The 25,058-nt window shown below is 45.6% G+C and overlaps 1 protein-coding gene and 1 pseudogene across 2 annotated transcripts; one reads left to right on the top strand and one right to left on the bottom strand.

Annotated features, from left to right (window-relative positions):
* Window positions 1–6,374: 6,374 nt before the first annotated feature.
* ZSCAN21 (zinc finger and SCAN domain containing 21) lies at window positions 6,375–24,010 on the top strand. 2 transcript variants are annotated; one of them, XM_035281694.3, is made up of 5 exons: window positions 6,375–6,444; window positions 7,480–7,598; window positions 14,408–14,902; window positions 15,181–15,373; window positions 22,767–24,010. In XM_035281694.3, the coding sequence occupies exons 3-5, from the start codon at window positions 14,504–14,506 to the stop codon at window positions 23,594–23,596; spliced, it is 1,422 nt and encodes a 473-aa protein (XP_035137585.1). In that variant the 5' UTR covers window positions 6,375–6,444; window positions 7,480–7,598; window positions 14,408–14,503; the 3' UTR covers window positions 23,597–24,010. The 2 variants fall into 2 exon arrangements, with proteins under 2 accessions (XP_035137585.1, XP_008981035.1); XM_008982787.6 differs by lacking the exon at window positions 7,480–7,598.
* Window positions 11,564–12,236, bottom strand: LOC103788510 (putative ribosome biogenesis protein RLP24 pseudogene; annotated as a pseudogene).
* Window positions 24,011–25,058: the final 1,048 nt, after the last annotated feature.

Raw genomic sequence — 25,058 nt, 5'->3', positions numbered from 1 at the left:
TCAGGCTCAGGTTTGATCATTTGCTAGGCAGGCTCATAGATCTCATATATATTTTTGTTATGTATGCACACACACATCTTTCTTGAGATAGGGTCTCACTCTGTGACCTAGGCTGGAGTGTAGTGGTCCAGTTATGGCTTACTGTGGCCTGAAACTCCTGGGTTCAAGCAATCCTCCTGCCTTCTGAGCAGCTGGGGCCACAGGGACACACCACCAGGCCCAGGTAATTTTTTTGTGTGTGTGTATTTTTTGTAGAAACAGTTTGGCTATTTCCCAGGCTACTCTTGAACTCTTGGGCTCAAGTGATCTGCCTGTCTTGGCCTCACAGGCGTGAGCCACCACGCTCAGCCTTATTTTTGTTTGTTTGTTTGTTTGTTTGTTTTAATAATTGTTATTTTTCCTTTTATAGAGACGGGGTTTCCCTATGTTGCCCAGGCTGGTTTCGAACTTCTGTCTGGCCTCAAGCAATCCTCCCACCTTGGCCTCCCAAAATGCTGGGATTACAGGCATAAGCCACTGTGCTGGACCCAGAGCTGGATTTTATTTGTATTTATTTTCTTTGTTTAGACAGGGTCTCATTCTGTTGTTCAGGCTGGAATGCAGTGGCATGATCATGGCTCACTGCCTCAACCTCCTGGACTCAAGCAATCCTATTTCAGCCTCAGCTGAGACTAAAGGCATGCACCACTACACACACACACACACGTTTTTTTTGTTTGTTTGTTTCTTTTTTTTGCAGAGACAGGGTCTTGTTATGTTGCCCAGGCTGGTCTCAAATTCCTAGGCCTCAAGCAATCCTCCAACCTCAACTTCCTGAAGTGCTGGGATTACAGGCTTGAGCCACCGCGCCCGGCCTAAAATCCAGTTTTACCAAGAACCTCCTGCTGTTAGTTTAGTAAGAACCTCTCGCCCTCCTCCATATCTAATTACTCGCCCTCCTCCATATCTAATTACTTTTTTTTTTTTTTTTTTTTTTTTGAGACAGAGTCTCTCTCTGTTTCCCAGGCTGGAATTCAGTGGAATGATCTCAGCTCACTGCAACCTCCACCTCCTGGGTTCAAGAGATTCTCCTGACTCAGCCTCCTGAGTAGCTGGGATTGCAGACGCATACCAGCACGCCTGGCTAATTTTTGTATTTTTTTTTAGAGATGGGGTTTCACCATGTTGGCTAAGCTGGTCTCGAATTCCTGACCTCAAGTGATCTACCTGCTTCAGCCTCCCAAAGTGCTGGGATGACAGGCGTGAGCCACCACTCCCAGCCCCTATCTAATTCTTCTTAATATCTGATCAGGTTCCTTGTCCCCCACCATCCCACAGGCAATGTCTGATCACCCTAGCCTGTCTTCAGAAAGAATACCCCTTCCCTCTGATGTTTTCTCTTGATGATTTTCCATCCACTGAGCCCCATCCCGCTCCTTGGCTATAAATTCCCACTAGACCGTGTTGTGCTCAAAGCTGAGCCCAATCTCGCTCTCTCACTGCACGATCCTACTGCAGTGGTTCCTGTATTTATTAGGATGGTCCTGAATAAAATCTTCCTTACCATGTTTTAACAAGTATCATTGAACAGTTTTTTCATTAACAGTTTAACTCCACCATTCCACTTCCATTCTCTTTTCCTTTCAATTTTTTTTTTTATACAGAGTCTTACTGTGTTGCCCAGGCTGGGGTGCAGTGTTGTTATCTTGGCTCACTGCAACCTCCCCCTCCTGGGTTCAAGCAATTCTCTTGCCTCAGCCTCCCGAGTAGCTGGGATTACAGGCACATGCCACCACACTTGGCTAATTTTTGTATTTTTAGTAGAGATGGGGTTTCACCATATTGGCCAGGCTGGTCTCGAACTCCTGACCTTGTGATCTGCCTGCCTCAGCCTCCCAAAGTGCTGGGATTACAGGCATGAGCCACAACACCTGGCCTCCTTTCAATTTCTTTAGCAAATATCTTGACAGCTTTCTAACATGCTGTACATGTCTTCTGCTTCCGGGAAGAAAAAGGGACGTGTTCAGAGTTGTCATGGGCCAGAGGATTGTTCAGCCTACTCTAAGGGAATTCAAGGTTTGGTTACCCTCTACTGGCCAACATTGCTGATGGCAGCAAAAATGGGTGATGATGAGAATAAGCGAGGAAGATCCAGAAAACCACCTTTTTAGAGAATCATGAACACCTTACTGGAAATGGAGGGAAAGTGCCAGAGACAACACTAAACACTGGAATCTTTTCCTCTCCTGGACTTCTGCTGCAAAGAGCACAGGAATTATTTTTCTTTTTTCTTTCTTTTTTTTTTTTTTGAGATGGAGTTTCGCTGTTGTTACCCAGACTGGAGTGCAATGGCACGATCTCGGCTCACGGCAACCTCCATCTCCTGGGTTCAAGCAATGCTCCTGCCTCAGCCTCCCGAGTAGCTGGGACTACAGGTGCACACCACCATGCCCAGCTAATTATTTTTAGTAGAGATGGGGTTTCACCTTGTTGACCAGAATGGTCTCGATCTCTTGACCTCGTGATCCACCCACCTTGGCCTCTCAAAGTGCTGGGATTATAGGCGTGAGCCACCGCGCCCGGCCTGGGAATTATTTTTCTTTTGTCAAGCCAAATAATCTCCCAGGCATGATGATGCACACCTGTAGTCCCAGCTACTCCAGAGGCTGAGGCAGCAGGATTGCTTGAGCCCAGGAGTTCTCTACCAGCCTGGGCAACATGGCAAAACCCCTACAAATCTTTTTTTTTTTAATAGCTAGGCATGGTAGCGTGTGCCTACTCAGGAGGCTGAGGCAGGAGAATCACTTGCGTCCAGGAGTTGGAGGCTGCAGTGAGCTATGGTCACACCACTGCACTCCAGCCTGGGCAACAGAGTGAGGCCCTGTCTCAAATAAAAATAAAAATCTCTTGAAACATAGAAAGTACACAGGATGGGAGAATCTGGCTTGTGCTCTCAGCTTTACTAATTAGCTAACTTGTACCTTGGATCTGATTTCTTCAGGCACTGGTTTCTTCATCTGAAAACAAGAGCTTAGCCAGATTTTCCGTAAGGTCTCTTTTGACATTAATATTTTACAGCTCTAAGCCCCTTTGCTTGAGGAGTATCTCAGCCTTGGAAAAGACAATGGGTTTGGAAGTTGAAGAATTTTCTTTTTTCTTTTCTTTTTTTTTTTTGAGACAGAGTCTTGCTCTGTCTCCAAGGCTGGAGTGCAGTGGCATGATCTCGGCTCACTGCAAGCTCTGCCTCCCGGGTTCAAGCAATTCTCCTGCTTCAGCCTCCTGAGTAGGTGGGACTACAGGCGTGTGACCATGCCCAACTAATTTTTTAAATATTTTTAGTAGAGACAGGGTTTCACCATGTTGGCCAGGATGATCTCGATCTCTTGACCTTGTGATCTGCCTGCCTTGGACTCCCAGGAAATAGAAGGATTTTCTTCAGGTCCCAGCATAATCACTTAATGGTTTCATAACTAGGCAAAGACCCATTGACCAAGAGGCTGGTTGGAACCCCTACCAAAGCATTGATACAGGTGTGGCTCATTGAATGTGTGCAGGTTTCCTGGTTTTTCCCTCTGTCCTGGTGATCCTGTTTCCATTTCCCATCTCTTTCTTTCCAGTCTAACTGAGAGGCAGTAGAGGGCCTAAGAGCACAGGCTTTGGAGAAAGAGGACCAAGTTTCAATCTTGATGCTGCCACGTGTCAGTTGTGTGATACTGGAAAAGTGACTTTTCTGAGCCTGTTTCGTGGTCTATAAAATGGAAATTTTTAGGGTCAGGCACAGTGGCTCACACCTGTAATCCCAGCACTTTGGGAGGCTGAGGCAGGTGGATCACTTGAGGTCAGGAGTTTGAGACCATGGGGGAATGAATGAAAAAGACTGACCAGGCTGGACTTGGTGGCTCACGCCTGTAATCCCAGCACTTTGGGAGGCTGAGGCGGGCAGATCACAAAGTCAAGAGATTGAGACCATCCTGACCAACATGGTGAAATCCCGTCTCTTCTAAAAAATACAATAATTAGCCAGGCATGGTGGCACGTGCCTGTAGTCCCAACTACTCAGGAGGCTGAGGGAGAAGAATCACTTGAACCGGGAGGCAGAGGTTGCAGCAAGCCGAGATTGTGCCACTGCACTGCAGCCTGGTGTCAGAGCAAGACTCCATCTCAAAAAAATAAAAATAAAAATGAAAAAGACTGACCATGTGATAAATGTTAAAGCTGGCCAACGAGTACATGGAGGCTCTTTTTTTAATTTTTTTTTAAGAGAAAGCAAGTTTATTAGAGAAGAAACAGAAGAATGGACATGGAGGCTCATTTTCTCTAAATTTGCATGCCGTTAAACATTTAAAAAATTAAAATTATTCTGGAAAATAGGGAAGAATGATGTTGAGTATCTATGAATTCATGGCACATTTGGACAGGGAATTCCATGTGCAGGAAGGCATGTTGATGTTCCTCAATACTTGAGTTTTGCAGGACCAGACAAAAGCAAATTCACTGGGGGCCAGAGGGAGTAGCACTGAGGTCGAAAACACAGAATCTTCCGTCTGAAAACCTGCAGCTGAGCCAGAGAAGCAGGAGGAAAAGACAGGCAAAGTCATCTTCATCAGGTCCTGCGGCATCAGGAGTCCAGCCCCTAGGTCTTCTACTCAGGGAGTTTAGGACCCATAGAAGGGCGAGGCTACTTCTGATTGATGTTACCGTGATCCTGGTCTGCAAAGTTGAGGACTAAACTCTTCTTCTCTTGCCCAAATTCCTATTTAATGGGCCTGGGGAGTCACCCGCTACAAACCATAAAGTCTCATCAGATGGGTTTTGTTTAACTTTATATAACCTGACTGACTTTCCAACTAGGCTCTGGCGTAACATCACATGGCAGATAAAGAAGGAAACCAAAATGTTTTTACCCCAAATATGTTTCTTTGCCGTACCTTGAAATAGCCCTGCAAAGCTGTCTCTTGCAGGGAAACTCTACAGTCAGTAGAGAATCCCTTTCCCTTTCAGGCCTTTTTCCTGATCCAGGAGAGAATCAGCTGGGCCCCTGGCACTTTTTAAAGTCTGGTAAGAAATAGTTGCAGCCTGTTCTCTCTAAAACCTGCTGCCAGGAGGCTCCATCTGCATAATGGGAACCCTGGCCTCCACAACCCCTTAGTTCAGCGGTCCCCAACTTGGCACCAGGAACTAGTTTTGTGGAAGACAATTTTTTCCACAGATGGCAGGAGGGGGATGGGTGGTTTCATGGTTTCAGGATGATTCAAGCACATTACACTTATTGTGCACTTTATTTCTATTATTACACTGTAATATATAGTGAAATAATTATACAACACATCCTAATGTAGAATTAGAGCCCAGAGCTTTTTTTCCTGTAATTAGAGGGTCCCATTGGGGGGTTGTGGGAGACAGCGACAGATCATCAGGTATTAGATTCTCATAAGGAATGCACAACCTAGATCCCTCACAAGTGCAGTTCACAATAGGGTTTGTGCTCATATGAGAATCTAATGCTAAGGCTGATCTGGAAGGAGGCAGAGCTCAGGCAGCAATAAGAACGATGGGGAGTGGCTGTAGATACAGATGAAGCTTCGCTCCTGCATTGTGGCCCAGTTCCTAACAGGCCATGAACTAGTACCTGTCTGTGCCCCAGGGTTTGGGGACCTCTGCCTTAGTTAACCCAGACATTCCTTTCTATTGATTATAGGGCTTTAGACAAATACTTTCAGCCAATTGCCAGTTAGAAAATCCTTGAGACAATAACTTTCAGCCAACTGCCAATTAGAAAATCCTTGCCTCCACCTGCGACTTGGAACATCCCCAACATTCCAATTGTCCTGCCTTTCCCACAGAACCAATATGCATAGTGATTGGTGTCTTATGTTTCCCTAAATTGTATAAACCCAAGCTGTAGCCCTACCATCATAGGCACATGTTCTTAGGACCTCTTGAGACTGCCTCACTCCATTCGTCACTCATATTTGGTTCAAAATAAATGTCTTCAAATATTTTAGTTTGACTATTTTCATCGACAAAGTACGAACTCCATCTCTGGCTTCACGGACCAAGCACGGGGTTCCATGTTCATAAACCTGGCCCGAGGTGCTGGACCTGAGGGTACCCAGTGACCTTGGGCCACGAAGTCCGCGAGAAGGATTGAGGTGGGCACCCTAGCCCATGCTCTTCTTGCCCCAAGGCGTCGGGGTGGGGTGGGATAACCTCCGAAGCCTTCATCTGGTCTGACCGTCTTTGGTAAAAACAGAAAGAGTCCCTAGCTATTCTTTTAGGGTCGATTCAGCACCTCCCTGATGTCTCAAGGGCCAGAAACACAGAGAAGACCTCCCGACTTTCTAGAGGGGCCGCTACGGCACCGCAACACTTTGCCGAGGGGGCGGTGCTATGACGCACTTCCGGCTGCGCGGCCCCGAGGTTCGCTGTGCGGTCTCCTGGTACCCGGAGCGGCTCTGACTAACGGTGAGCCTGCTTGGCCCGGGTTAGCGAGGCGGACGGGAAAGGGCGCCTTGGGTGAATAGTTTGGGGAGGGAGGAGTGGGTTTAGCAGCTGTGGCTTCTGAGGACCCCACCTAGACTGGTCCTAGCTGGGCTGTGGGGAGGAGCTCTCTGTCCCCGCCCAGCCCCAGCTGGTGGAGGCGCTGGCTCTCTGGAAAAAGCCTTTTCTTCCACCCGGGGCTTTAACAAGTGAAAACTGGACGAACAGATTTCTGGAAGTTCTTTCGCGTTCCAGAATAGTTTTTTTGTGCAGTCCCCAAGCCAAGCCGTCTATCAGTCTGACCGTGTCCGCTTTTTTTCCTTTCTCTGAACTGGAGGTCCGAACGAACCAAGGGGGTTGGAAACCTGTGGGAAGCCGATCCTCATTAGAAGTCTTGGGTAGAATCCAATCCAAAGGAAGAAATAGTCCCCTCGGGCTTTGTTCGAGCTAGAACCCACACACATAGGGATCTGCTTAGTTTAGAAAAACATTTTTAAAGAACCATGTATAAATAAGAGTGTCAAGAGAAAGTTGGTTTGGGCCGAGTTCGGTGGCTCACGCCTGTAATCCTAGCACTTTGGGAGGCCGAGGCGGGCGGATCACTTGAGGACAGGAGTTCGAGAGCAGTCGGGCCAAACCCCATCCCCACTAAAAATATAAAAATCACCCGGGCATGGTGGCGTGCGCCTGTGATCCCAGCTACTCGGGAGGCTGAGGCAGGAGAATCGCTTGAACCCAGCAGGCGGAGGTTTCAGTAAGCCGAGATCGCGCCGCTGCACACCAGCCTGGATGACAGAGCGACACTTGGTCTCAAAAAAAAAAAAAAAAAGAAAGGAAAGTTGATTTGGTGGGTGAGATACTTGGAAACCCACGTAATCTAAGGAACAGTTGAGCTGTGGAGAGGAAGAGTTAAGAGGCAAGACAGTTGGTTTTCAAGTATTGGAAGGCTGCTATGGAGAAAGTGAGTATTGGTCTGGGCTCAACCTAGGATTTTTGAAGTGATGAGGAATTTGATTCTAGTTAAAGAAGAACTTACAACAATTAGAACCATCCAACAGTGGATTCTGTGCCTCAAGAATTATCTAATTTGCCTGCCTAGGGATTTGCAGGTACAGACTGAAGCATTTTAGCACAAGTCGGTAAGTGCTGTTCTACTTTTAGAATCTATGATAATTTGATTTTTTTGTGCCTCATCTTGTTACAGAGCGGACTTGAGACACCCTCATAAGGGCATATAAGTTTTGGGAAATTGTCATAAAGGAGGAGGGAAAATGGACACAGAACAACGGCCTTCTGTTTATGGTAGACCATGAACTTTTGCTTGATGGGCCTCTTGAGCTAAACAGTCTAGATAGCTTAGAAAAAAGTCACTGTGGTGGAAGACAGTTTGAGTTAGTAATGAAGCCTCTGATTTCTAGCCACATGCTTCTTTGTTTTTAAAAGACAGAGTTTTGCTTTGTCACCCAGGCTGGAGCACAGTGGTACAGTCACAACTCAATACAGCCTGAAACTCCTGGGCAACAAAGCAAGACTTTGTTTCTACAAAAAAAAAAAAAAAAAGTCAACTGTGGCGATGCACACCTGTAGTCTTAGCTACTTCAGAGGCTGAGGTGAGAGGATCACTGGAGGCCAGGAGTACAAGGCTACGGTGAACTGTCATGGTGCCACTGCACTCCAGCCTGGGCAACAAAGTGAGACCCTGTCTCTATAATTTAAAAAATAAAAAAAGGCTAGGCACAGTGGCTCACGCCTGTAATCCCAGCACTTTGGGAGGCCGAGGCAGGCAGATCACGAGATCAGGAATTCAAGACCAGCCTGACCAACATGGTGAAACCCCCATCTCTACTAAAAATACAAAAACTAGCCAGGCGAGGTGGTAGGTGCCTGTAATCCCAGGTACGGAGGAGGCTGAGGCAGGAGAATTGCTTAAACCTGGGAGGTGGAGGTTGCTGTGAGCCGAGATTGCACCACTGCACTCCAGCCTGGGAAACAGTGATACTCTGCCTTCAAATAAATAAGTAAGATAAAGACCTGGTGAAGTGGTTAAAAAAAAATTGAAAAGACCTGGTAAAGTGGTTCATGCCCGTAACCCCAGAACTTTGTGAGATCAAAGCAGGAAGATGGCTTGAGACCAGGTGTTGCAGGCTTCAGTGAGCTGTGATTGTGCCACTGCACTCCAGCCTAGGAAACAGACTAAGACACTGTCTCTAAAAAATAAAAGTTTTAAATTAAAAAAAACAATGTGAAAGAGGAGTGAAGGGATGACTCCAGGTTTTTTGGTCTGTGTAAAAAAAACAATGAGAGTTGCCATTAATTGAGTTGAGCAGCTTTTGAGGGAAAGGTGGGAACGTCTTCTGGACGTGTTAAACTTGAGATGTCTTACTGGAAATCCAGATGGTGATGGCAAGTGGGTAATTAGTCGCATGAGTCTGGAGTTCAGAAGGGAGGTCTAAGCTGAAGGTGCAGTTGTGAGTATATAGATGGTAATTAAAGCCATGCAGCTGGTGAAATCGTCAACAAGAGTGAGTGCAGGAAGGAGGAAGGGCACCCAGGCTGCTACTCACTTGTAGTCTTTCTGCATTGTGCATTTGAATTGTGCGCACTGCAAAACTAATGTGCTGCTGTGCGCGGTGGCTCACACCTGTAATCCCAGCACTCTGGGAGGCTGAGGTGGCCAGATCGATTGAGGTCAGGAGTTTGAGACCAGCCTGGCCAATATGGTGAAACCCCAGCTCTACTAAAAATACAAAGATTAGCTGGGCATGATGGCATGCGCCTATAATCCCAACAACTTGGGAGGCTGAGGCAGGAGAATCACTTGAACCTGGGAGGCAGAGGTTGCAGTGAGCCAGGACCACGCCACTATACTCCAGCCTGGGTGACAGCGACATTCCGTCTCAAAAAAAAAAACCCCCAAAACTGATATGCCTAGAATAAACTGCTTAGCTAGTGAGCTTGCCCAGCCAACGGACCAGCAGCAACATCCAAGGAAATTTTTTTTCTGTAATTTGCAGAGGCAATTGTGTGATCCGTTGGCATCTGTGAATCTGGATTCACCCAAGTTCTCAGAGTATATCCTACATGAATGTTATGTTACTACATGACTCCCTGGTGACTTGCCATGTTTCCCAGGCCAAACCAGACTCTGAGCAGCCCAAACCAGTTTCTTTCCTGGTCTTGGGGTGCCCTCCTCTGGATAGAGTATGAAATTTTGTAACAGTTATGTAAAGTTAATCCACCACTGAGGAGGTCTCTTTTTTTTTTTTTTTGTGATGGAGTCTCATTGTCGCCCAGGCTGGGAGTGTAGTGGCACGATCTTGGCTCACTACAACCTCTACCTCCCAGGTTCAAGTGATTCCCTGCCTCCGCCTCCTGAGAAGGCAGGATTACAGGTGTCTACCACCACGCCCACTAATTTTTGTATTTTCAGTAGAGACAGTAACTTGTAATTTTGTGGTAACCATATTTTCTTAGGTTTAGCATGTGGCCCTAAAGAGCCAGAAACCCAAAGGAACCGATATTTTTGCCCCACAGAGTCCCGTCTTTAGTGAGGCTGTTTCTGGAGTTTATATGATGACCAACCTACTAGGCATGGCCCCAGTTCACCATGTTGGCCAGGCTGGTCTCACTCCTGGCCTCAAGTGATCCGCCTACCTTGACCTCCCAACGTGCTGGGATTATAGGCATGGGCCATTGCACCTGGCCACTCCTTTTTAAATATTCTCAAGAATGCTCTCCAACGCAGCTACCTCTGCTATTTCTTGTTTATTTTAGCCTTTGGTGCTCATGCCTTTGTTTTAGGAGGTGAGATGGCGTTGCACCTCCCCTGGCTCAATTTTTATGTGGTACCGAATTTGGGCACTCCATTGCTGTACTGGATACATCCAGACTTACTTGACCAAAGAATCCTTTATTCAAATTATCGGTTATAGTGTTTTTGAACACATTTCAGGAAATAATTTTGTATGCGTTTTTTTCTATACCTTACAAAAACAAATTCCTTTTCGTGCTTTGGGTTGCTTCCTGATGTTTGTAATTCTACTACTAAACACTCCAACCAGCATTAGTTTCTTTTAAAATTTTTTTAAGACTAATAAAAAACTTAATTTCATGACTATGAATCATCTTTACAAAATGTTAGCACTGAAGCCCATTTGTTTGTCACAAAAACTGCTTATGATCGTTCTCTCTCTCTCGGCCTGGCTAATTTTTGAATTTTTAGTAGAGACAGGGTTTCTCCATGATGACCAGGCTGGTCTTGAACTCCTGATCTCAGGTGATCTACCTGGCTCAGCCTCCCAAAGTGCTGGGATTACAGTCATGAGACATTGTGCCTGGCCCTTACGATCTTTTTTAAGATTTTATCATTTTTTTTTTTCTTTTTTTTACTTTTTAAATGGTTTTATTTTATGTGCAAATAATTAACAGATGTTGTACCCATAAATTCTACTTTCCAAAAACAGGAGCTTTTTAAAAGAAAACCACGTACGTTTTAAAAGGCATTGGGATTCCTCTGCTTCTAGATCATTGGTAGATTAGAAAAATAAAGTTTGTCCTCCCAGGAATCACAAGTTGGAACTGAGTATTCTCCAAAGTGGAAATTCTAGAGTGTAGTGTCACTGCAGAGATTACTCAGTTCTCCTCCCCAACATCCAAAACTGCCTATTGGAAGGGTTAAACCAGGTCGAAACAGTCCAGCACAATTAGGCTTCATCAAACAATATCATTATGCTCTTCTGAGATGCAAATAAACCAAAACAGGAAATATTAAAATCAAAATAGTATTTGATACTGTCATACAAATTGTTATTTCCTTGTCGTATCCCCCCTTCTATAACATTAATAAAGGGAATATTTTACTGCAAATAATATTTTATTTTCTACATCGCTAACCATGAATTTTTGCCATTCTTTATTATACAAAGGCTGTCCTGTGCCATTATTCAAATGGAATAAGCATTTTACATCCACAATTCACTTCTATAGTTATAAGCAGAATTTTCATGATTTATGTAAGTACATCTGTCAGTGAAGATTTAACACTGAGATGCAATGTAACATCAGTAATATCTGATGTTTTATAGATGGCAATGTAGAAAAGATATATTTTAATCACTTTTCATTTAAGTAACCTTATATAAAAAATAAACTAATAATTTAGCAGTTCCAAGTTTCCAAAGGGCATTTTCAAACGCACATAAAAGAAATGGTTACAGAGATTTTTAAGAAGCGTCTTCCATATCCACATCCTCTTACAACTGCTGTACCATTTTCTCTTCCAAATGCTTCCCTTTGCCTGCAAGAGGGGCTCGGATAAGATGGATGTTTTGCTTGACTCCTTTGATATCCTGAGCTTTCTGTAGCTCTTTATTTTTCTTCAGTCTGTTCATTATAAATTTAGCTTGGCGTTTCTGTTTGATCTCTTCAACTCTCTTCATTGCATCAATAGTTTTATTCCATAGTTCTCGCTGGTATTTGATAGGTTCATTTCTACGCTTTTCAAATTCAAATGAATTATCCACTGTAAGCTCTTTACCAGCTGCTTTCCGGAATGCTTTGGTCCACCTAACTTTGCGAGGATTGCGCTTCTTTTTAAAGTTTTTATGACATTTAGATTTACAAAATCTGAACACCTTGCAATCGTTGCGTACGAACATCATGCCGTGGCCAGGGTAGATGGGCCCGGAACAGAAATAACAATTCTCGATACTCATGTTGAACCCGCGTGGGTCCCCACTGACCAAACGCCAAGCTTCGAAGGAAGTGATGTAGCACTCGATTTTCTCATTCTTTAAAAAAAACAAAATTTGGAATTCCAAAAAAGAATGAAAAATGTGGAAATCATCTATAATTCCATAACCTGGCAATATCACTGTTAAGTTTTGGTCTTTTTCCTTCATTTTGTGTGTACTATTTATATAATATATGACTTTTAATATTTTTTTAAGTGTCAGGCCAGATCCATGGAGATTATCCTGTGTTTGAAATTAGCATAGTTGATTGTTGTTGGTTTTTTGTTGTTGTTGTTGAGGCTCTTGCTCTGTCGCCCAGGCTGGAGTTCAGTGGTGAAATCACTACAGCCTTGACTTCCTGAGCTTAAGTGATCCTCCTACCTCAGCCTCCTGAGTAGTTGGAACCACAAGCGTGTGCCACCACGTCTGGCTAATATTTGTATTTTTTGTGGAAATAGGGTTAAACCGTGTTGGCCAGGCTGGTCTCAAACTCCTGACCTCAAGTGATCCACCTGCCTTGGCCTCTCAAAGTGCTACAATTATAGGTGTGAGCCACTGCACCTGGCTTTTCCTTTTTTTTTTTTGTTTTTCAGACAGAGCCTTGCTCTGTCACCCAGGCTGGAGTGCAGTGGCATGATCTTGGCTCACTGTAACCTCTGCCTCCCAGGTTCAAGCAATTCTCATGCCTCAGCCTCCCAAATAGCTGGAATTAACAGCCATGTACCACCATGCCCAGCTAATTTTTGTGTTTTTAGTAGAGACAGAATTTTACCATTTTGGCCAGGCTGGTCATGAACTGACCACAAGTGATCCAGTGCCTCAGCCTCCTAAAGTACTGGGATTACAGGTGTGCGCCACCACGCCTGGCCAATTATTATCATTATTACTTTTTATTTTTGTTTTTTGAGATGGAGTCTCACTCTATCACCCAGGCTAGAGTGCAGTGGTGTAATCAGCTCAGTGCAACCTCTGCCTCCCAGGTTTAAGCAATTCTCCTGCCTCAGCCTCCCAAGTAGCTGGGATTACAGGCGTGTACCACCACGGCCAGCTAACTTTTTGTATTTTTAGTAGAGAAGGGGTTTCACCATGTTAGCCAGGTTGGTCTTGATCTACTGACTTCAAGTGATCTGCCCGCCTCAGCCTCCCAAAGTGCTGGGATTACAGGTGTGCTACCAATTATTTTTATTTATTTATTTTTTGAGACGGAGTTTCGCTTATTACCCAGGCAAGAGTGCAATGGCGCAATCTCGGCTCACCGCAACCTCCGCCTCGTGGGTTCAGGCAATTCTCCTGCCTCAGCCTCCTGAGCAGCTGGGATTACAGGCATGCGCCACCATGCCCAGCTAATTTTTTGTATTTTTAGTAGACACGGGGTTTCACCATGTTGACCAGGATGGTCTCAATCTCTTGACCTCGTGATCCATCCGCCTCAGCCTCCAAAAGTGCTGGGATTACAGGCTTGAGCCACTGCACCCGGCCTATTTTTAATATACTAGTTAATTCCACCCTTCAGCATGACCCTGGTTATACTGACAGTTCCAATCATTTGGCTAGTGAATTTTCATTGCTCAAGCTAAATGTCTTAGGTTTAAACAGATGGCATCTTGCCAGTAGATAGCTTGATAAAATCTCAGAAACTATAATGTCTATAGTGGTGAGGTTCTCAACTAGGTTTTAGAGCAAAGTTAATTTTAAAATTGTGCTGCCACATTGTACTTTTTAAGAGAGTGGATACCACTAAAATCAAAGTAGGCTATCCAGAGCTAATTCCAGCATTTTATTTATTTTAATTTTATTTTTTGAGATGGAGTCTCACTCTGTCACCCAGGCTGGAGTGCAGTGGCGCGATCTCAGCTCACTGCAACCTCCGCCTCCCGGGTTCAAGCGATTCTCCCGCCTCAGCCTCCTGAGTAGCTGGGATTACAGGTGCCCAGTTAATTTTGTATTTTTAGTTGAAACAGTATTTCACCACATGGCCAGGCTAGTCTCAAACTCCTGACTTCAGGTGATTTGCCCGCCTCTGCCTCCCAAAGTGCTGGAATTACAGGCATGAGCCACTGTGCCTGGCTCATTCCAGAAAGATTTAGAGCAGTTGTTTTTACGTGGTAATTTTATGGTGAACATAATTTCCACAGTTTCTTGTGCCAAAGGTATGGCTATAAAGACCCCAAAACACTTTGCAGTTTAATTATTTTATGGTAACTGTATTTTCTTAGGTTTAACGTGTGGCCCTAAAGAACTGGAAACCCAAAGGAACCAATATTCCTGCCTCACAGAGTCCCATCTTTAGTGGGGCTGCTTCTGGAGTTTATATGATGACCAAGGTCCTAGGCATGGCCCCAGTTCTGGGCCCTAGGCCTCCACAGGAGCAGGTGGGGCCTCTGATGGTAAAAGTCGAGGAGAAAGAAGAGAAAGGCAAGTGCCTTCCTAGCCTGGAGATGTTCCGCCAGCGCTTCAGGCAGTTTGGGTACCATGACACCCCTGGACCCCGGGAGGCTCTGAGCCAACTCCGGGTGCTCTGCTGTGAGTGGCTGAGGCCCGAGATCCACACCAAGGAGCAGATCCTGGAGCTGCTGGTGCTGGAGCAGTTCCTGACCATCCTTCCCCAGGAGCTCCAGGCCTGGGTGCAGGAGCACTGCCCAGAGAGCGCTGAAGAGGCTGTCACTCTCCTTGAAGATCTGGAGCGGGAACTGGATGAACCAGCACACCAGGTAGGCAGGGAGACCTTTGTTATTCTAGGAGATTAGAAACATAACATTCTAGGCAGGAACAAGAGTACGATTCGCTGAATGGAAATTTCTACTGAATTTGACCATATTTCCTCCTATTTTTCTCTATTATCCTGAACTAACCTTTAGTCTTGGGAATGGAATGGGATGGGTATTTTCCTTTTCTCTTTCCTAAAGGCTCTACATAGCTCTCCTGGGATTTTCATTTCAGTTCTTAAAGTGAGCCATGCACAAACCCAGCCATTCCTAATTGTCTCTAGGTCTCAACTCCTCCAAATGAACAGAAACAGGTGTGGGAGAAGATATCCTCCTCGGGAACAGCAAAGGAATCCCTGAGCAGTGCGCAGCCACAGCCCATGGAGACCAGTCACAAATATGAGTCTTGGAGGCCCCTGTACATCCAAGAGACTGGTGAGGAGCAGGAGTTCTCTCAAGATCGGAGAAACGTCCAAGGTAAGGACCACCCATTAGACTCCTGTTCAGTGCCCTAGGTCTCTGTGGTTGGAGAAGCAGAATAATTAATAATCCTTGGTTGTGAGGTGATTTCACAAATTGATTTGTTGGGCTGACTGGGTGGAAATAGTTCACCTTCCTCCCCCAAGTTCGGCTCTCTCAGCCTGGGTCCTAGCCTGGGAATGGATCACTCTTAAAGGATCAGTTTCTCTTTGGAGTGTGGGTATTACAAATAATATTTTTTTAAAGGATTGGTTGAAGTGAGTTTAATAAAGAAACTGTTAACAGAGGTGTAGACAGTTCAGATTAACCGATAAAGAATAGTGTCGGCCGGGCGCGGTGGCTCACGCCTATAATCCCAGCACTTTGGGAGGCCGAGGCGGTGGATCACGAGGTCAAGAGATCGAGACCATCCTGATCAACAAGGTGAAACCTTGTCTCTACTAAAAATACAAAAATTAGCTGGGCATGGTGGTGCGTGCCTGTAGTCCCAGCTACTCAGGAGGCTGAGGCAGGAGAATTGCTTGAATCCAGGAGGCAGAGGTTGCGGTGAGCCGAGATCGTGCCATTGCACTCCAGTCTGGGTAACAACAGCAAAACTCCGTCTCAAAAAAAAAAAAAGAATAGCGTTGCACCAGACGACAGTGGAAAGCTATTACTCCCTGCAAGCCTAAAGGGACAGAGGGGGCCCCTGTTACCAGAACCAAAAGAGCTATAGTCATGGTGGAGGGGGTCACTTGTTAGGAATTGTGGCTGTAGGCCCTGCCATGGGGTGAGGATTAAACAGAATAAATACCAGCTGCACCCTCCTCCTGCCCTTAAATCTCCTGCTTTTGTTCCCCAATGGCAAACCTAGTTGGCAGCCAGAGAGCAGGAGAGACAAGACAGTGCAGCCCTTAGGGTCAGCTTCCTGGAGCACAGGGCAGGGCAGAGAATGGATCTGGGAAAGGCAAATGGAAAATAATTGGCAACCTCCTTTCTGAAGCTATGGAAAGAGATGGGGTGTTTTTCACAAGTCAGAGATATATTAGGTGACTACTCCTGAGCTCAAATCTCCATAAATTATGGTTTATATAATAATCTCAGAGGCCATAAATGGTCATTCCCTATTGGGTGTTTTTTTGAGACAGGGATTCTGTCTGACACCGAGGCTGGAGGGCAGTGGCGTGATCGTAGCTCACTGCAACCTCAATCTCGGGGGCTCAAGAGATCCTCCCACCTCAGCCTCCCAAGTACCTTGGACCACCAAGCCTGGCTAACTTTTTATTTTTTTGTAGAGACAGGGTCTCACTATGTTGCCCTGGCTGGCCCTGTTATTTTGTTATTTTATGGTTTCTATTCTTAAGTACCTTCATTTGCCTGGAGAATTAGCACTAAATTCTTGAAATAGAGTTAATGTTTAATTATATGTCTGCAAAAATATGACACATTATTCCAAATCCTAATAGTTTCAAACCAGGACTTTGCTTATGTGTTGGTGGTGTAGGCCACTATTTATGTATGTGGTGTGATTTCATGACAAGAGTCCATGGCCCTCAGAAATATCCCTCCTTGGCATGCCTACTGTGTCTCAAACGTGAAACTCCGTTGTGGAAATAGTTTTGTGCTGTGTTAAAAATCACATTTTCTGGGAAAAGTGAAGAATTAAACTGTTAGGTGAATTCTTCATGAATTAATGTGAACACAGTAGCCCTCTCCAGGCAGTTGGGGGTCTCCCCGGAGTTGCCACAGTAATTAGAGATAAAAGTAGCCAGATACCAGCCAGGCATGGTGGCTCACGCCTGTAATCCAAGCACTTTGGAGGCCAAGGCAGGAGGATCACCTGAGGTTGGGAGTTCAAGACCAGCCTGACCAACATGGTGAAACCCTGTCTTTATTTAAAAAAAGAAAAAAAAAAAAAAAAAAAAAAAAAAAAAAATATATATATATATATATATATATATATATATAAAAGAGAGAAAAAAAAAGGTAGCCAGAGACCTTTCTGATCAGTTTTATTTTCCGTATCTTTTGGTGTAGCCATTGGCAGTACTACACAAAAAAGAGGGTGGAGTGGAAGGATTATCAGACCCAGTAACAGGCTTGGGTTTTAGTACCCAGATAGGACAGAAGACAAAGCTTCTGGGCCCTCCAAAGGAAAGGAAAGGAAGTTGGCGAGAGCTTTGCATAAAGTCCTTTTTTTCTTGAGACCAGTGTTGCTGTCCCCTAGGCTAGAGTGATCTCAGCTCACTGTAGCCTCTGCCTCCCAGGTTCAAGCGATTCTCCTGCCTCAGCCTCCCAAGTAGCTGGGATTACAGGTATCCACCACCACACCAGGCTAAATTTTTGTATTTTTAGTAGAGAGATGGGATTTTGCCATCTTGGCCAGGCTGGTCTCAAACTTCTGACCTCAGGTGATCCACCCGCCTTGGCTTCTCAAAGTGCTAGGATTACAGGTGTGGGCCACTGCAGCTGGCCCTGCATAAAGTCTTAAAAGGTTATACTGTCAGTATGAAAAGATATTCTAGAGCCAAAAAATGAGCCTGCTAGCATAGGAAACAGGAAGCTGCCGGTCAGGCTGAGCTCTGAGTGAAAATCAAAGCGTACCCTGAAACATGGAAACCCTGGGCATTTACCGCAGTAGTGATTGGGATCTGCCTTTGTGATGCCTTCATGGTCCAGAAGTCTACAAGCCAAGAAATTAACACCAACACTGGCCCTGGGTGCCAGGCAAATGTGAAACCACAGACAGACAATTTCAGTGAATTCTGGAATATTTCATGCCATGCAAGAATCAGTGGGGGACGTGGGGATGTGGAATAGGGAACAAAGCCTTTTTAGAGAATAAAAATTATATCCAAAGAGAGTGAGAGTTGGGAGAAACAACAAAAGGAGAAGCAAAGCCAAAATAGTCTGCAATAATAGAACATCAGTGAAAAGTTTTTTTTTTTTGAGACGGAGTCTTGCTCTGTTGCTCAGGCTGGAGTGCAGTAGCGCGATACCAGTTCACTGCAACCTCTGCTTCCCAGGTCCAAGTGATTCTTCTGCCTCAGCCTCCTGAGTAGCTGGGATTACAGGTACACACCACCATGCCTGGCTAATTTTTTGTATTTTTAGTAGAGGCAGGAGTTTCACCAGGCTGGTCTCAAACTCCTGACCTTGTGATCCACCCTGCTCGGCCTCCCAAAGTGCTGAGATTACAGGCATGAGCCACTGTACCCGGACTGAAAAGTCTTTGTAAAATAAATTGGTTTAAAATAATATTTGTTTGTTTGTTTGTTTTTAAAATAGGGTCTGGCTCTGTCACCTAGGCTGGAATGCAGAGGCATGAAACACAGCTCACTGGAGCCTCAACCTCCCAGGTTCAAGTGATCTTCCCACCTCACCCCAATTTTTTTTTTTTTTTTTTTTTGTAGAGATGGGGTATTGCCACGTTGCCTAGGCTGGTCTCAAACTCCTGGGCTCAAACAATCTGCCTGCCTCAGCCTCCCAAAGTGCTGGAGTTAGAAGCATAAGCCACTGTGCCTGGCCTTAAAATAATTTAAGACATAAAATAAATCACTGAGACCTTAAAGAAGAAGAAACTGTTAATAAAAACACACACAGGTACCTTTGATAAAAACAAAATAGAGCTCCTAAAAGTGAAAACTATAGTCATTGAAATTAAGAATGCAATGACTGTTGTAAATAATCAAGGAGATAATTAGTGAATAGAGGCAGATGTGAGGAAATCATCTGAAATGCTGCTTAGAAAGATCAAGGTGGCAGGCATTGGACATCAGTGTGGGATTAGATGAGGATGTCCAGCATCCAGAGGAGGACAGAGTTGGAGAAGGCAGACATGGTGGCTCACACTGGTCATTTCAGAACTTTGGAAGACCTAGGACGGCAGATCTCTTGGGGCCAGGAGTTCGAGACCAGACTAGCCAACATAGCAAAACGCTGACTCTACTAAAAATATGAAAATTAGCTGGGTGTGGTGGCACTCGCCTGTAATCCCAGCTCCTCAGGAGGCTGAGACATGAGAATCACTTAAACCCCGAGGCAGACGTTGCAGAGTGGGCAACAGAGCTAGACCCTGTCTCAAAAAAAGAGGCTGGGCACAGTGCTCACGCCTGTAACCCTTGCACTTTGGGAGGTGGAGGCAAGCGGATCACGAGGTCAGGTGTTTGAGACCAGCCTGGCCAACACAGTGAAACCTTGTCTCTACTGAAAATTCAAAAATTAGCTGGGTGTGGTGGCACATGCCTGCTAGCTACTCAGGAGGCTGAGGAAGGAGAATCGCTTGAACCCAGAAGGTGGAGGTTGCAGTGAGCCGAGATCACGCCACTGCACTCCAGCCTGGGCAAGAGAGCCAGACTCCGTCTCAAAAAAAGTGGGAGAAGCACTAGTGAGAAAGAGAAAATGTTGAGCTGTCCAAAAGTGATGAAAGATATAAATCCTAAGATTCAGGGCCAGGCGTGGTGGCTCACACCTGTAATCCCAGCACTTTGGGAGGCCAAGATGGGCGGATCACGAGGTCAGGAGTTCGAGACCAGCCTGGCTAACACAGTGAAACCCTGCCTCTACTAAAAATACAAAAAATTAGCACAAAAAATGTGGCACATGCCTGTAGTCCCAGCTATTTGGGAGGCAGAGGCAGGAGAATTGCTTGAACCTGAAAGGCAGAGGTTGCAGTGAGCCAAGATCATGCCACTGCACTTCAGCCTGAGCAAGAGTGAGACCCTGCCTGTCTCACAACAAGTAACCAAGACAAAAGACAGATTACCCCCTCAAAGGAATGCTGATTAGACTGATGGCAAACTTCCCAACAGTAACAGTGCAGGCTGGAAGACAATGAAATAAATAGTCCGGGTAAAATCTTTTTCAATTTTTGCCTCATTCAGCTATTTTTAAAATGTTAACTTTTGGTTGGACATGGTAGCTCACACCTATAATCCCAGCACTTTGTGAAGCCAAGGCGGGTGGATCACTTGAAGCCAGGAGTTCGAGACCAGCCTGAGCAACATGGTAAAACCCCATCTCTACAAAAATAAAAAATTAACCAGGTGTGGTGGCTAGTGCCTGGGTTCCCATCTACTTAGAAGGCTAAGGCAGGAGGATCACTTGTGCCTAGGAGGTGGAGGTTGCAGTAAGCTAAGATCATGCCACCTCATTCCACCTGGGCAATAGAGCCAGACCTCGTCTTAAAATAAAACAAAAGTTTTATGAAGTTACTTCTATCCCACACATGCAGTTCATGGCTGTGCAGTGACTCAAAGAAAAGTCTGGGTGTAGGCAAGCTATTGCTCATTATGGAGAGTGAAGAGAACTTTAGCTGCTGCAGCTCTGGGCCCCAGCAGACGGTGAGGAGAGGCTGAGCCTGGAGGCAGCTGATGGTCACTGTCAGCGAAGCAAGGAGATAAAATGGCTGGTCAGAGAGAGAGACTGTCAAGGCAGTTCCTAGGGAAGGAGAAAAGGACTTAGGAGGAAGGTACCTTGCTGACTGAGGCTTCTGTACCCTCAGGGGATTAACGGTCCTCAAAGGGGGCCCATTTTTCAGAGCAGATTTCTCTTACTCCCCCTTTCCCTGCATGTGGATGGCTAGGTGGACATTGAAGAGGTTTGACTACCTGATGAGGCACTCTAAAAAGATAAGCTGGTTCCATCTGATTTCAACAGTGAGTGTCACTTTATAACCAAATTATAGTATGTAGCCAGTGTATGTGAAATGATGAGCGTTAAGCCCTCCTGGAGATCATGTGCTTTCATTCCGATTGATACAGATCTGGGGCTGGAAGGATTGTAAATGGTCTGTCTGGATTCCCTCTTTGATTGCTTTTATGTTCAGCTGCTGTGGGAACATGGGTTTTTGTGAGTTTCCCATTCAGCATCTTCCTTAATTGTCCTTGTCATTTTCCTTAACTCTGGCCTTGCAGCAATCATTCTCCCTTGTTTTTTTCTGCCTGAGGCTCAGCTGCTCTCCTTTAAAAAAAAAAAAAGCTGGGCCTGGGGGGAAAAAAAGCTGGGCACAGTGGCTCACACCTATAATCCGAGCAGACGGATCACCTGAGGTCAGGAATTCAAGACCAGCGTGGCCAACATGGTGAAACGTCTCTACTGAAAATACAAAAATTAGCCAGATGTGATGGTGGGCCTTCTAGTCCCAGCTACTCAGGAGGCTGAGTCAGGAGAATTGCTTGAACCCAGGAGAAGAGGCTGTGGTGAGTCATGATAACAGCACTGCACTCCAGCCTGAGCAGCAGAATGAGACTATCTCAAAATAAATTAACTAATTAAAATTAAATTTAAAAAAAGATAGGGTTGGCTAGGCACGGTGGCTCACACCTGTAATCCCAGCACTTTGGGAGGCTGAGGCAGGTGGATCACAAGGTCAGGAGTTCCAGACCAGCCTGGCCAACATAGTGAAACCCCATCTCTACTAAAAATACAAAGGGCATGGTGGCAGGTACATGTAATCCCAGCTCCTCGGGTGGCTGAGACAGGAGAATCACTTGAACCTGGGAGGCGCAAGTTGCCATGAGTGGAGATCGTGCCACTGCACTCCAGCCTGGGCGACAGTGTGAGACTCCGTCTAAAAAAAAAAAAGATGGGGTCAAGCCGGGTGTGGTGGCTCATGCCTGCAATTTCAGCACTTTTGGAGGCCGAGGTGGGCAGATACCTGAGGTCAGGAGTTCGAGACAGCCTGGACAACATGGTGAAACCCCATCTCTACTAAAAATAAAAAATTAGCTGGATATGGTGGCGCATGCCTGTAGTCCTAGCTTACTCGTGAGGCTGAGGCAGGAGAATCACTTGAACCGAGGAGGTGGAGGTTGTTGTGAGGTGAGATCGCACCACTGCACTCCAACCTGGGACAGAGTGAGACTCCATCTCACAAAAAAGATAGTCTCAATTTTGCACAGTCCAGCACAATCACAGTTCACTGCATACTTGACCTTCCAGGCTTAAGTGATCCTCTCACCTCAGTCTCCCAAATAGCTGGACCACAGGGGCACAACATGCCTGCTTAATTTTTTTATTTATTTTTTGTAGAAATGGGGTCTCCCTGTGTTGCCCAGGCTGGTCTTGAACTCCCAGATTCAAGCCATCCTCCTGCCTTGGCTCCCAGAGTGCTGGGATTTTAGGCATGAGCCTCTGTGGCTGGCTACTGCTCTCCTATATGCTGCATTTTGTCTTCTATATGTGAAGTTGTTTTTCTGGCAGAAAAAGCCATGTTATTCATATCCTAATAGCTTCGGGTGGGGGCTTGTGTGAAAGTGTGGGATTGCAAACTAGATTGGATGATGCTTTACTTGTATCCATGCGCTATTGTGAGCTCTACTTAGTCACCTTTCAGAGTCCATCAGTCTCACCTGATCGTCCTATTTCTCTGGGAACAACTGAAGTATCCTTAATCTGCTTATTGTTTCAGATTGCAGATTGAGTACCCAGCACAAGGAGTCAGCAGATGAGCAGAAAGGTTCTGAAGCAGATGGGCTCAAAGGGGATATCATTTCTGTGATTATCGCCAATAAACCTGAGGCCAGGTTAGAGAGGCGGTGTGTAAACCTTGAAAGTGAAAGAGGAACAAAACCCCCTTTTCAAGAGTCAGGCTCCAAGAAAGGTAGAGAATCAGTTCCTACTAAACCTACCCCAGGAGAGAGACGTTATATATGTGCCGAGTGTGGTAAAGCCTTTAGTAATAGCTCAAATCTCACCAAACACCGGAGAACACACACTGGCGAGAAACCTTATGTGTGCACCAAGTGTGGGAAAGCTTTCAGCCACAGCTCAAACCTCACCCTCCACTACAGAACACACTTGGTGGACCGGCCCTATGACTGTAAGTGTGGAAAAGCCTTCGGGCAGAGCTCAGACCTCCTTAAACATCAGAGAATGCACACCGAAGAGGCACCGTATCAGTGCAAAGATTGTGGGAAGGCTTTCAGTGGGAAAGGCAGTCTCATTCGTCACTATCGGATCCACACTGGGGAGAAGCCTTATCAGTGTAACGAATGTGGGAAGAGCTTCAGTCAGCATGCGGGCCTCAGCTCCCACCAGAGACTCCACACCGGAGAGAAGCCATATAAGTGTAAGGAGTGTGGGAAAGCCTTCAACCACAGCTCAAACTTCAATAAACACCACAGAATCCACACCGGGGAAAAGCCCTACTGGTGTCATCACTGTGGAAAGACCTTCTGTAGCAAGTCAAATCTTTCCAAACATCAGCGAGTGCACACTGGAGAGGGAGAGCCGCTGTAACTGTCAAATACACTCGTGTCGTCATTGTTTTAAAGTTTAGAAAGTGAACAACAGGAAGAAGTTTTGTCATTGCAGTATTGATTCCAACGGTAGAGTTTGTATCACTCATCACCAGGGGATGCCTGAGGAGTTAGAGCTCCACAGTGACACGGTAGGCAGGAGGTCCTCAGTCGCTGTCTGGAGGTTCCACACTCACCAGTTCACTGGGACAGAGCCCCCTCCTCACAGTTAGGGTCCCAGTAAACCATGCCAGCATCACCTTTTGTATAGTTAAACTGACTTGTATCTGGTATAGTTAAGAAAGAAACATTAAGACTATTTCTGTTTTGACATATATTCAAGAATTTTCATTGGTAAAGAATTGAGCCACACTGAACACAATTGAATGAGATTCAGAATAAACTTGTAACAGTTTGTAATGCCTCAGGATTATTATTATGACAAATGATGTGTTAGTTATTGAATACAGATGGGGAGAACTATTCCTGCTGGTTTAGCTTTTAGAAAATTTGGATTTGGGGTCAGGCATGGTGGCTCATGCCTGAAATCCCAGCACTTTGGGAGGCTGAGGCGGGTGGATCACCTGAGGTCAGGAGTTCAAGACCAGCCTGGCCAATGTGGCAAAACCCCATCTCTACTAAAAATACAATTAGCCACTCATGATGGCGGGTACCTGTAGTCCCAGCTACTTGGGAGGCTGAGGAGGGAGAATCGCTTGAACTCAGGAGGCAGAGGTTGCAGTGAGCCGACACTATGCCACTGCATTCCAGTCTAGGTGACACAGCAAGACTCCATCTCAAAAAAGCAAATGCTTTCACCACATCAAGAACTGGATACCAAGAGCCAGGGGACATGTTGAACTGTTGCAGGAAGAGCACACCCCCCACAGAGGTTTTGGATGGGTTTGTGGCAGATAACCATTATCAGCTAAAACTTGTCTTTTTTATAGAAGCCACACAGGAGTGTTTTCCACATCTTCGAGGGCAGCAATAATCACTTCAGTTCCATTCAGTGCATGGTATTGTTTCTTGCCATTTTGATTGGTTGGAAGGGCAGGGTGTGAAGGAGATTCCACTTGACCCTTCTTCCTATGACCTATGCTACAGGAAAAGTAACCAGTGTGCTGGGCATCTATCCCCCTGCTAAACATACCCGAATTATCTTCTCAGGGACATGGCCATAGGCTGGGTCTCTTCCCACTGAGATGGATTTGGGCCAGGACTCCATTTATCAGCTGACCTCTGTCTGGAGGGCAATGGTAAGTTTTAGATCCGTGTCATCTTACAATCCATATCAGAAAGCCTCTTATTTTTTTGGCCGGGTATGGTGGCTCACGCTTATAATCCCAGCAGTTTGGGATGCTGAGGTGGGCGGATCATGAGGTCAGGAGTTTGAGACAAGCCTGACCAACATGGTGAAACCCTGTCTCTACTAAAAATACAAAATTAGCCGAGCATGGTGG

This window comes from Callithrix jacchus, chromosome 2 (genome assembly GCF_049354715.1).
Source record: "Callithrix jacchus isolate 240 chromosome 2, calJac240_pri, whole genome shotgun sequence".
NCBI lineage: Eukaryota > Metazoa > Chordata > Mammalia > Primates > Cebidae > Callithrix > Callithrix jacchus.
This window is presented reverse-complemented; position numbering and strand designations above follow the sequence as displayed.